Source organism: Salmo trutta, chromosome 12 (assembly GCF_901001165.1).
Source record: "Salmo trutta chromosome 12, fSalTru1.1, whole genome shotgun sequence".
Lineage (NCBI taxonomy): Eukaryota > Metazoa > Chordata > Actinopteri > Salmoniformes > Salmonidae > Salmo > Salmo trutta.
Window position 1 is genome coordinate 33,379,349 of NC_042968.1, and position 12,387 is coordinate 33,391,735.

General features: G+C 46.3%; 1 protein-coding gene across 1 annotated transcript in view; it reads left to right on the plus strand.

Moving 5' to 3' along the window:
- LOC115203385 (ras GTPase-activating-like protein IQGAP1) overlaps positions 1 to 12,387 on the plus strand; it is a 39,671-nt gene that overhangs the window by 19,138 nt on the left and 8,146 nt on the right. The window contains exons 14-28 of the mRNA XM_029768045.1: positions 2,057 to 2,147; positions 2,638 to 2,805; positions 3,278 to 3,420; positions 4,196 to 4,366; positions 5,999 to 6,082; positions 6,378 to 6,449; positions 7,401 to 7,470; positions 7,613 to 7,977; positions 8,184 to 8,347; positions 8,790 to 9,014; positions 9,220 to 9,360; positions 9,862 to 9,946; positions 10,589 to 10,821; positions 11,504 to 11,636; positions 12,044 to 12,146. Of these exons, the coding sequence (XP_029623905.1) occupies positions 2,057 to 2,147; positions 2,638 to 2,805; positions 3,278 to 3,420; positions 4,196 to 4,366; positions 5,999 to 6,082; positions 6,378 to 6,449; positions 7,401 to 7,470; positions 7,613 to 7,977; positions 8,184 to 8,347; positions 8,790 to 9,014; positions 9,220 to 9,360; positions 9,862 to 9,946; positions 10,589 to 10,821; positions 11,504 to 11,636; positions 12,044 to 12,146 (2,248 nt within the window). The remainder of the gene's footprint in view (positions 1 to 2,056; positions 2,148 to 2,637; positions 2,806 to 3,277; positions 3,421 to 4,195; positions 4,367 to 5,998; positions 6,083 to 6,377; positions 6,450 to 7,400; positions 7,471 to 7,612; positions 7,978 to 8,183; positions 8,348 to 8,789; positions 9,015 to 9,219; positions 9,361 to 9,861; positions 9,947 to 10,588; positions 10,822 to 11,503; positions 11,637 to 12,043; positions 12,147 to 12,387) is intronic.

Here is a 12,387-nt window from a genome sequence, read left to right on the forward strand (position 1 = left end):
AGATCTATACTTTTGTGCATTGATTCACTAATGAATTCTTTAGCCTTTTGGTGGACCACAGAGCAATAGGTTTGAGATATAGTTTTGTAGACACAACTAGGTTTATAGTGTGACTATAGGCCCCTGTTCATTAGAGCACGCAGCAGCAAAACATTTGTAACAGAAAAAGAAAACGAGTGTTTCTTATTGGACAAGTTCAGATGGTGTGTCCCTGTTTCACTCCACGTCGTGCCTTCTGAACACGGCCCAGATTTCTTTCTCAGACGCTGATGTTTCATCAGGGAGTGTTCATGTGATGCCAGACATCCATGTACAGCCTGTGATATCTTTCTGTGCCAGTCTTGTGGTCTGAGGGTTCAGTTTGATGGCCAAAGTAAACACGGTGGGGGGACAAGCCTGGTGCTCTGTACTAGTCCAGCTTCATCACTCACATCATCATTAAAGCATGCATGTGTGTGTGTGTGTGTGTGTGTGTGTGTGTGTGTGTGTGTGTGTGTGACTCATGCTCACTGTGTATGTGACTCATGCTCACTGTGTGTGTGTGTGTGTGTGTGTGTGTCCATGGGGTGCATGTGCACTCTCTGTGTTGTGATGTTTTTATGTTATGTATACGTTCACAAGCTGCTTTGTGACCACTGACTCCACTCTGATACCAGTCAACATCCTGGAATAGAGGAGTTCCTCTGTAGGAACACTTTATATAAGGACATGTAGGGACTAGACCGCATTACTGAGGCAATGAAGTGTTCACTGGCTAAGAACACCACCCTATCGGCTTTCACTTCCTCTATTCTGATCAGGGGTCTGTTCATAATGGCACACAACGAAAAACATTTTAAAACCTTTTTGTAACAAATTGAGCGTTTCAGACCCTTCCTGTTTTAGTCTGTTTTCTTCCGTTTGGTGCCTAATGAACACAACCCAGCAGTTGTGTGTTTGTCAGGAGTCCTGGTTAATAAGATGCGTCCTTCTACTCCCATCCCCTCTCTGGCACCACACCCTTTCTGTATCGCTTACCTGCCACCAGCTGCAAGGCTTATTTCCAAACCAATATGAATTAGCACTAACCCCTTATTTACCGTCAGTAAAGCTATCCTGCCACTGACGGATTGAGAGCCAGTGCTTCCCTTAGGTACAGCTCTAGGATCTGCTTCCCCACCCCAATCCTAACCTTAACCATTTGTGGGGGAAATACAAAACTGACCCTGTATCAGCATCTAGGAGCAACTTCACCCTGAATGTTGCTAGCGCAGCCACTACCTGGCTTGCACAAGGAACCACACCTACATTGAGTTTTGGTATCGGTCTCCCCCAGCCCCCCTCCCCTGAAACACGGCAGGAGGAGGGAGGGGCAGGTACGTGGGGGAGGCACAAAGAGGGGCCTGTACTGTTGGCCTATTAGCAGCTAGCCCTGCTCACTCCGGAAACCAGCACAGCTAGCAGAGAGAGAGTTAGCTAGCTGTCTGTGCTACAGCATACTTAAAACGCAGAGACTTGACAAAGTGTTTCGAACTGGCATGCCATGGTTTCAGTTAGCTAATGTGCTCATCCAATTGACTTATCATGATGGTCAAGAGTGTACACAAATGCTGTTGCAGGAATGTGGAGTGATATGAGAGGGTATTGCATACTTCTGCAACTTAGATATCAGACTAAAGATGTAGTGTCTCTGCCTTCTGTAGGCCTTTGCACTAAGCAGGGGTTTACTGCTATCAGATGTTTGGTTTATAACGTCAGCCATTATTGACTTCTGTTCTCCAGCTCCTGAGATTGAATTGGGTTTCTGTTGATATAAGTGGAATGACCAATGTCCCGGATTTTCATAGGGAATTCTGTTATAAGTTGTGTGGGCGTGACACCCTGTACTAGTCTATAGTTGCCTTTCCTGTGGTCTCATGCCATTGTGGTTGGATGCCATTTAGACCCAAGTACTCTCATTCAGCAGGAGATCGCCCTCCGGTGGTAATTCAGTAGAATGGCAGTAAATATGCTGCAGACCCAGTGGGTGGGTGCTGTTTTGGAGTGAGACTGACCGCCTCTCTGTGTGTTCTTCCAGGAGACCCAGGACCCCTCCGCTGTGCTCTGGTTGGATGAGATCCAGAACGCCATACTGATGTCCAATAAGGATACCCAGGAGGCCTTGCAGTGTAAGAATAGTACACACACTAGCTGTCCCACACCACCTTTTTCTCAGGGTTCCAAGCAGACCTGGTTCACATAGTATCAGTTTTCTTTAAAATACATTTTATTGATTGCCTGAAGTGTCATATGGGCAAGCTTAGCACATTTGGGACTGTTCCATTGGTTCCATCGTGTCATATGGGCAAGCTTAGCACATTTGGGACTGTTCCATTGGTTCCATCGTGTCATATGGGCAAGCTCAGCTCATTTGGGACTGTTCCATTGGTTCCATCGTGTCATATGGGCAAGCTCAGCTCATTTGGGACTGTTCCATCGTGTCAGGCAATCTCAATCAAACACAGCTAAGGTATTTGAAAGAACACATACTATTTGAACACAGGTTTGGTTCCAAGCTATTTCTTGTAGTAAGTAGAGCATGATGAAATACTGAAAAACCTAATAAATAAACCTTGATTAATAAAAGAATGATGGCTAGTCTCCCTGTTTCCTCGTCAGTCTCCCAGGCCATCCAGGCCATCAACAGAGCGGTGGACAGTGGCGAGGCGCCTAAGACCCTGGCTGCGCTGCGCTCCCCTGGGGCCGGCCTCTACGGAGTCACCCCTGAGTGTGCCCAGAACTACCAGGACGACCTGGCCAAGATCAAACAGGACAAGACCCAGGATGGTGAGGAGGATGGTCATAGGTGCATCCCAAATGGCACCCTTTTCCCTACATAGTGCACTACTTTTGACCAGACCCCTATGGAGGGGGATATACTGTATATGCCCTATATAGGGAATTGGGTGCCATTGGGCCACAGTCATACACTTTGCCAGTTTTCTTTCATTACTTGTATTGTTTTGTGTTCATTACCTGCAATTAGTTTCTTCTACAATGGAGTTAGTGCAGTAACATATAGGTTCCATTAGTAGTTGTGACTAAATGGCATCAGCCAGAGCAAGTTAATGTTCATAGTAAAAGATGTTTCTTACCCAGGAACGGCAGATATAAAGGAGCTTGATCACTTGCTTTAGTACAACAGACAAGGTATCCATGGTTCCTTGACTGACAGATGGATGGAGCTAGATATATCAAGATGTACAGTGTGTAAATAAATTGGTGAGAAATATGTCCTGTCTCTGTGTTGATGCTCCAGGTGACAATGGCAGTAACTGGATGAAGCACTGGGTGAAGGGAGGACACCACTACTACTACAACCTGAAGACAGGAGAGGGCTCCTGGACTGAACCTGCAGACTTCCTCCAGAACAACACCCAGCTCAACAAGGAGGACATCCAGGTAGGCTAAGATGGAGACTGGGCACCCTGGGGGTGAAGTTTCCCCTGTGTACAGAGCTAGGATCAGTTCCTCCTGCCCAAATCGTAAGGTCAACCATTAGTGGGGAAAATGTAAGACTGACCGTGTCTAGGGGCAATTTCACCTTACACCATACAGGGCTTTGCCTCTTCCTCTCTGGCTGTATTCATTGAGGTGAAACATTCAGAACCTTGCAGATAGAATTGTAATGAATAGAACATGCATGGTTCCCTCTTACATGATACTCATCTGTTCTACAAAATGCATGTCTGTGTGGACGGTCTGTAACGCTGCACCCTTCTGAACAGGCCGCAGTGCTGTGGTGGTGTAGTGATTTAGCTTTTTGGAGCATGCTAACAGCGCTCCTCCTACCACTCCCATTGTTTTTAAACAAAATGCTAATGCTAAACTCATCTGTAGCTAAGCGGACAACCTCAAGTCTTACATTGTTTATGCTCATGCGGGCGAATGTGTAGTTGAGATCACTGTGCACAACTCAGACTTTAATATAAATCATTCAATAATATCAATAGTAGTTAAGTGCATGGATCCCAAGTGTGAATACTGTCATGGTCCATACAGACTACTTTCTTGGTATCTGTACGATTTGGTCAATTTGCCATTTGAGTGAGATTTTTCCTTTAGCATTCTCACTTAACTCTCATCTCTTTTGCTAAAAACAGACACACCTTTGACTGCCAGTATGTCATTATGTAAGTGGGCCTGTGTGTGACTGGCTCTCTGTGTTGTCAATCAGTCTGTGGTTTCCGGGGTGACCACCACCTACAACCGGGAGCAGCTGTGGCTGGCCAATGAGAGCTTGATTGCCAAGCTGCAGGCCGGATGCCGTGGCTACCTGGTGAGGAAAGGCCTGAAGGAGAGAAAAGACTTCCTGAAATCCCAGGACCCAGCCATTACCACCATACAGGTCAGAGGTCAAACTCTTCCCTTCCTTTGGACATGGAGTGAATCTCAATATTTCCTTGATTCCGCACATCCTTTCTCCTCATCTCCTTCTCAAAGTCCATTGGAGCAGAAGACTTGAGATTCCTCCCCTCGGATCTTCTCCTCAAATGCGCTTTGAGGAGGTGGCGAGGGGGCGTGAGCAATCAAGGAAATACAATTGAGATTCACCCATAGACATTACACATTTCACAGTACACACTTTAAAAATATATATATATTTTAAATGTGACCTTATTTAACTAGGCAAGTCAGTTGAGAACAAATTATTATTTACAATGACTGTCTAACCCGGCCGACGCTGGGCCAATTGTGCGCCAGCCTATGGGACTCCAAATTCTGTATGCCTATGGGACTCCAAATTCTGTATGCCTATGGGACTCCAAATTCTGTATGCCTATGGGACTCCAAATTCTGTATGCCTATGGGACTCCAAATTCTGTATGCCTACGGGACTCCTAATTCTGTATGCCTATGGGACTCCTAATTCTGTATGCCTATGGGACTCCTAATTCTGTATGCCTATGGGACTCCTAATTCTGTATGCCTATGGGACTCCTAATTCTGTATGCCTATGGGACTCCTAATTCTGTATGCCTATGGGACTCCTAATTCTGTATGCCTATGGGACTCCAAATTCTGTATGCCTATGGGACTCCAAATTCTGTATGCCTATGGGACTCCAAATTCTGTATGCCTATGGGACTCCAAATTCTGTATGCCTATGGGACTCCAAATTCTGTATGCCTATGGGACTCCAAATTCTGTATGCCTATGGGACTCCAAATTCTGTATGCCTATGGGACTCCAAATTCTGTATGCCTATGGGACTCCAAATTCTGTATGCCTATGGGACTCCAAATTCTGTATGCCTATGGGACTCCAAATTCTGTATGCCTATGGGACTCCAAATTCTATATGCCTATGGGACTCCAAATTCTGTATGCCTATGGGACTCCAAATTCTGTATGCCTATGGGACTCCAAATTCTATATGCCTATGGGACTCCAAATTCTATATGCCTATGGGACTCCTAATTCTATATGCCTATGGGACTCCAGGGGCGGCAGGTAGAGCTTGGGCTAGTAACCGAAAAGTTGCTGGATCGAATCCCCGAGCTGACGAGGTTCAAATCTGTAATTCTGCCCCTGAACAAGGCAGTTAACCCACTGTTCCTAGGCCGTCATTGTAAATAAGAATTTGTTCTCAACTGACTTGCCTTGTTAAATAAAGGATAAATAAAAATCATGTCTGGATGTGATAGAACATACACAACCCCAGTGCTACACAGCCAGTCTCAAATCATTCCCTAAGCCTTCAACAGTACATCTATCCAGTTCTGCAAACACTGAAGGGTTTGGGCCAAGTGGGAACAGCTGACATTTTAAAGAAAACATTCTACCATTTTATTGCCATGTTGAACTTTAAGGGCCAGTTTCCCAGACCCACATTAAGCCTTGTCTTAGAGCACTTTCAATGGTGATTCTCCATTGAGCATGATTTTTGTCTAGGACTCAAACTGTCTGTGAATCTGGTCCTAAAAATGCTCCTGTGCTTCTTAACACTGGTCCTGTATATTTGTCTGTCTATCTTACAGGCTCATTTTAGAGGCTACAAGCAGAGGAAGGTCTATATAAAGAGGAAGGAGTACCTGAATGACCACAGCGAGGATGCTGTAAAGGTAAGGTCTCCACCTACTGTACTTGTCGCCCTCTTTATAATAAAACAACAATACATGACCTTGATTGGTGGGTCCTGTTCATTGGGGCATGCAACGTTCTAAAACGCTTTGCAAAATAAACAAGTCCTTTTCTTATTGGACAAGTCCAGGTTGTCCCTCCCTGTTTTAGTCCACTTTCTTCTCTTTTGGGCCTTAATGAACATGAGGCTGTGTTGCTGCTTTTCCTTTAAGTCTGAGGTTTTTGGTGAACTTCAAAGCTTTTTTAGTATTGACCTAGTTTTGTTATTTTTTTTAGATCCAGTCGATGGTGAGGATGCACCAAGCTCGCAAGAAGTACAGAGACCGCCTGAAGCACTTCAAGGACCATGTGAGTTGATTTATTTAGTTAACCCTTATTTTACAAGATACGCAAGTCATTTGAATGTATTAGTAGCGTATTAGTAGTGGGTAGTTTGAATCCCAGATTGAACAAATGTTAACCATTTGATATATCAGGGGTACTCAACTGTTACCCTACGAGATCTGGAGCCTGCTGATTTTCTGTTCTACCTGATAATTAATTCGACCCACCTGGTGTCCCAGGTCTAAATCAGTCCCTGATTAGAGGGGAACAATGAAAAAACGCAGTGGAACTGGCTTCCAGGTCCAGAGTTGAGTTTGAGGGTGAATTACTATAAATCAAATCAGTTTATTTGTCATGCGCGCCGAATACAACAGGTGTAGATCTTATAGTGAAATGCTTACTTACAGGCTCTAACCAACAGTGCAATTTCTAAGTAAAAAAAAAAGGTATTTATGTAAAATGAGTATGAATCTTTGATGAAAAACAATAAAATCTAGAAGGTCCAGTAGCTTGTAGAGTCTGGTTCCTGTCGAGGTTTCCTGCTCCCAGGGAATGTTGCCTTATTACTATGCTACTACTTGACTCTAGCCCAGGTAACAGTGAAGCACGCTGTCAATTTAGTGAAAAGCGCTCTATAAATGTGATTGATTGAGGTGAGTTGTAGTTATATGGTGTGCCCAGGGCTGACTGTTCTCTAGTCTTCTGTAATCACTGTATGACGTCACATCTAACTCTTTAAATCCTCGCCTGACACAATTTGGGTGCCATTTGGGACATATTAAATGTCCGACTAACTGCAGATTACCAACATAATGTTTCTCTTTACATATGCCTTACGTCCCAAATGGCACCCTATTCCCTATATAGTGCACTACTTTTGACCAGAGCCCTATTAAGGGAATGAATGGGGTGCCATTTGGGACACAGTCATGTTCTTGATCAGTGAAGTGACTACTGTTTGCTCTGTTCTGGCAGATCAATGATGTGGTGAAGATCCAGGCGTTCATCAGAGCCAACAAAGCCAGAGATGACTACAAGACACTCAGTGAGTATGATGATGATGATAACCCTCACTCACCACTGGCTTTCTCTTTTCACCGTCTTCTCTCCGTACGGAGTCTCGTCTCCCAGCTGTTCTTTCTGCCACATACGACTCCATCCTGACTGAATCCCTCTCTCTCACACAGTCAACGCTGACGACCCTCCCATGGCGGTGGTGCGCAAGTTCGTCCACCTCCTGGACCACAGCGACCAGGACTTCCAGGAAGAGCTGGACTTGATGAGGCTCCGGGAGGAGGTGATCACCAACATCCGCTCCAACCAGCAGCTGGAGAATGACCTGAACCTGATGGACATCAAGATCGGCCTGCTGGTCAAGAACAAGATCACCCTGCAGGAGGTGGTGTCCCACAGCAACAAGCTGACCAAGAAGAACAAGGGCGAGTTGTCCAACCTGATGATGATGAACAAACAGAGAGGAGGCCTGAAGGCTCTGAGCAAGGAGAAGAGGCTCAAGCTGGAGGCCTATCAGTATCTCTTCTACCTGCTGCAGGTACTGTAGATACTGTGTGTCAACGCAGATCTATCGATCTCCTCAAACAGTTAGCAAAGCTGTACTGCAAAGAGAATCACACTCGCAAACAGCTGAGAAACATAAAATACTGTAGGTGACAGTAAGCTAGACAGACTATAGAAACGGAACAGGAAAACATCCAATCTAACCATAGTTAACTTGTTTCCTTTCTGTCCTCCCTGCAGACCAACCCCACCTACCTGGCCAAGCTGATCTTCCAGATGCCCCAGAATAAGTCCACTAAGTTCATGGACTCTGTGATCTTCACCCTGTATAACTACGCCTCCAACCAGAGAGAGGAGTACCTGCTGCTCAAACTCTTCAAGACCGCCCTGCAGGAGGAGATCAAGTAAGGAGCTAATACTTGAAACAATAGGATTAATCAATAAGGCCTGAGGAGGTGTGGTATATGGCCAATATACCATGGCTAAGGGTTGTTCTTACGCACGACGCAACGTGGAGTGCCTGGATACAGCCCTTAGCCATGGTATATTGGCCATATACCACAAACCCCCGAGGTGCTATATTGCTATTATAAACTGGTTACCAATGTAATTACAGCAGTAAAAATAAGTGTTTTGTCATACCCGTGGCTGTCAGCCAATCAGCATTCAGGGATTGAACCACATAGCATATGCCACTTAGTCGTGCATATTTCATATAGGTAGCCCTAGCGGGATTCGAACACATGAGCCTTGGCGACGAAGCGCTACGCTCTACCAACTGAGCCACACAGAAACACTTATAGAGTCTAGCAGTGTCTCACCATGTTCCTAACCTTGTGTTCTCAGATCCAAAGTGGACCAGATCCAGGAGATCGTCACGGGCAACCCCACGGTCATCAAGATGGTGGTGAGCTTCAACCGCGGCGCCCGAGGCCAGAATGCACTGCGTCAGATCCTGGCACCTGTCGTCAAGGAAATCATGGACGACAAGACGCTGAACATCAAGACTGACCCGGTGGACATCTACAAGAGCTGGGTCAACCAGATGGAGACACAAACTGGAGAGGCCAGGTGAGAGGAGTCTGGGTAATGGAGTTCTGAGGAGACTGTCAGAGAGGAGTTGGAGTTTGGCATCAACTGTTCAAAGATGGAAAGTATTAGAGCTGTCGTTACAATTTCTGAGTGAAATTGTATGACTGTATACCTTTCTCTCGCTCTTTCCCTCCCCCCTTTCTGTACCACCTCTTGCCCCTCCTCCCCCTCTCTTCTCCAACAGTAAACTACCCTATGAGGTAACACCAGAGCAGGCTATGAGTCACGAGGAGGTGCGCACTCGTCTGGAAGCGTCCATCAAGAACATGAGGATGGTCACAGACAAGTTCCTGTCCGCCATCATTGTCTCTGTGGACAAAATCCCGTAAGTGTCTCTAGCTCTGTTCTCAATGGAATTACGAGAAGTGACAGAAACCTTCAGACCACAGCGATTTGATTGGAACACTCATGGCTACACTCAATATGGCTGCCTATCCACCCGTCACTGAACGTCATCTTGAATGGGAATGTCCATTCTAGTCATTTATATTTCCATGCTGCTCTCTAATGGGGCTCGGTCCAAACTACTACGGCCCTCGAGGGCCACATCTACTAGTTCTCAACCTTGCCTTTTTATCAACAGGTGATTTAGACCTGGAATCTGTGACATGAATTGATAGTTGTAAATGTTGTAAAGGAGAAGCAGCAGACATTAGATGTAGCCTGAGTGACTTCCTGTTTTTCATCCCTGCTCTACAGAACATGACCAGCTACTCTGGGTTATACGCTTATCACTTCTATGAGATGGGGTCACTTTTATATAAGGAATAAACCAGTTCTAAATACATTCTAGAAAAGGAAAGAAATTGGTCTTTGTGTGTGTCAGGTATGGGATGCGTTTCACCTCCAAGGTGCTGAAGGACACACTCCATGAGAAGTTCCCTGACGCTACAGAGGATGAGCTTCTAAAGGTGTCATTCTATCATTCTTATACCACATTTAACTGTTACACTGTACTGCTGGAACTGTGCTCTGCTCTACTGTGCTCTGCTCTACTGTGCTCTGCTCTACTGTGATCTGCTCTACTGTGCTACTTGCACTGTTATCCTGGTGAGCTTGACTTGGTATCACTCTTTTACTGAATGTGGTTTCCTTCTTTCTCCTCTTCGCTCTCCTTAACTCATCTCTCCTCTCTCCCTTGTTCTCCTTCTCTCTTCCTCCCCTTTCTACAGCTATGCTCTCCTCCCTTGTCTTCTCACCTCTGTTGGAACATGTTTTTCTGTACTCCTGCTGAGACAAGGTGAGACAGTCCCCCCCCTCTACAAACACCCAGGCTGCATACCAATTCTGTTAAAAACCTTCCTTCCTCTTCGCTGCAAACTTCCCTCGTCTCCTTTTCTCCCTGACTACTAAGTGTGAATCTCTGAACATTACTTAACTTTTTCAAGTCCAAGATTAGTGGCTATAATGTATTGGCTATAAAGAAAAGAAGTCCAAGACTACTGGGACACAGCAACAGTAAAACGCTGTTCATTGGTGTCCCTTGCCAGGCTTGGTGTTGCCTGTGATGCCTACAGGAGGTACTGTATCTAACGGGGGGTGTGTGTGTTCAGATCGTGGGTAACCTGCTGTACTACCGCTACATGAATCCGGCCATCGTGGCGCCCGACGCCTTCGACATCATCGACCTGTCGGCCGGAGGTCAGCTGACCACAGACCAACGGCGGAACCTGGGCTCCATTGCCAAGATGCTGCAGCACGCCGCGTCCAATAAGATGTTCTTGGGGGACAACGCCCACCTCAACCCCATCAACGAGTACCTCAGCAGCTCCTACCAGAAGTTCAGGTGCAGTAGAGGACATTCTTTATGGGTCGTGTTCATTAGGGCATGCTATGGAAAATGTTCAAATGGAAACATTTATCACTTTTACCTCTGTCTTGTGCTATAAATATTATCTTGGTGCGTTTAATCCCCATCTAAGCATCAACATTGAAATGGATGCAGATCAAAAAACACGTGCCATTGTTGGTCCTTTGACGGGGACTGGCGCGTGTTTGACGGGGACTGGCGCGTGTTTGACGGGGACTGGCGCGTGTTTGACGGGGACTGGCGCGTGTTTGACGGGGACTGGCGCGTGTTTGACGGGGACTGGCGCGTGTTTGACGGGGACTGGCGCGTGTTTGACGGAGACTGGCGCGTGTTTGACGGGGACTGGCGCGTGTTTGACGGGGACTGGCGCGTGTTTGACGGGGACTGGCGCGTGTTTGACGGAGACTGGCGCGTGTTTGACGGGGACTGGCGCGTGTTTGACGGGGACAGGCGCGTGTTTGAATGAGAATGAGTTAGAATATGCATTGCTTCTCTTTTTTAAAATAAATCGTCCACCAAAAATTGACGCGTGAATTTACACCCAACTTAAACATGGAAGTAATGGCTGGTAAGTCATTACCAGCCATTGGCGTCCTGAGGTGGGCGGGGCATGTGCGTAGCTTCTTACCCTCCTTGTATCTCTGTTGTCCCGCCGCAGGCGTTTCTTCTTGGCGGCGTGTGACGTCCCGTCATTGGAGGACAAGTTCAACGTGGATCAGTACTCTGACCTGGTCACACTTCAGAAACCTGTCATCTACATCTCTATAGGGGAGGTCATCAACACGCACACGGTCAGTCACACACACACACACACACACACACGGTCAGTCTCACACACGCGCGCGCACACGGTCAGTCACACACACGCACACGGTCAGTCACACACACACACACACACACACACACACACACACACACACACACACAGGAAGACATGCTTGTTTCTGCCCTCATAAATAAAAATGAGTACTCTCTTACACACTTACCTCAGTGAGTTTACTTTTTCTCTGTTGTGAAAAACCCAAATTATACGTGGAGTCATTTTGTACAATTTGTGACTAAGTACTAGTGTATTTTCTCATAGCCAGTACCACAGAGGGATAATGTGTTTTAGTGTTTGCTCCCATATGAAGCCAAAGGCAAATGTCCACATTGTGTGGACAATAAAGATTTTCACATTGTAATGTTGGACCACCAGCTGCTGTTGGACCACCAGGATGCCATCGCCTCGGAGCACAACGACCCCATCCACGAGCTGCTGGAGGACCTGGGAGAGGTGCCCACCATAGAGTCCCTTATCGGTCAGTACCGTAGATATTCCATAGTCCCTTATCGGTCAGTACCGTAGATATTCCATAGTCCCTTATCGGTCAGTACCGTAGATATTCCATAGTCCCTCATCGGTCAGTACCGTAGATATTCCATAGTCCCTCATCGGTCAGTACCGTAGATATTCCATAGTCCCTTATCGGTCAGTACCGTAGATATTCCATAGTCCCTCATCGGTCAGTACCGTAGATATTCCATAGTCCCTCATCGGTC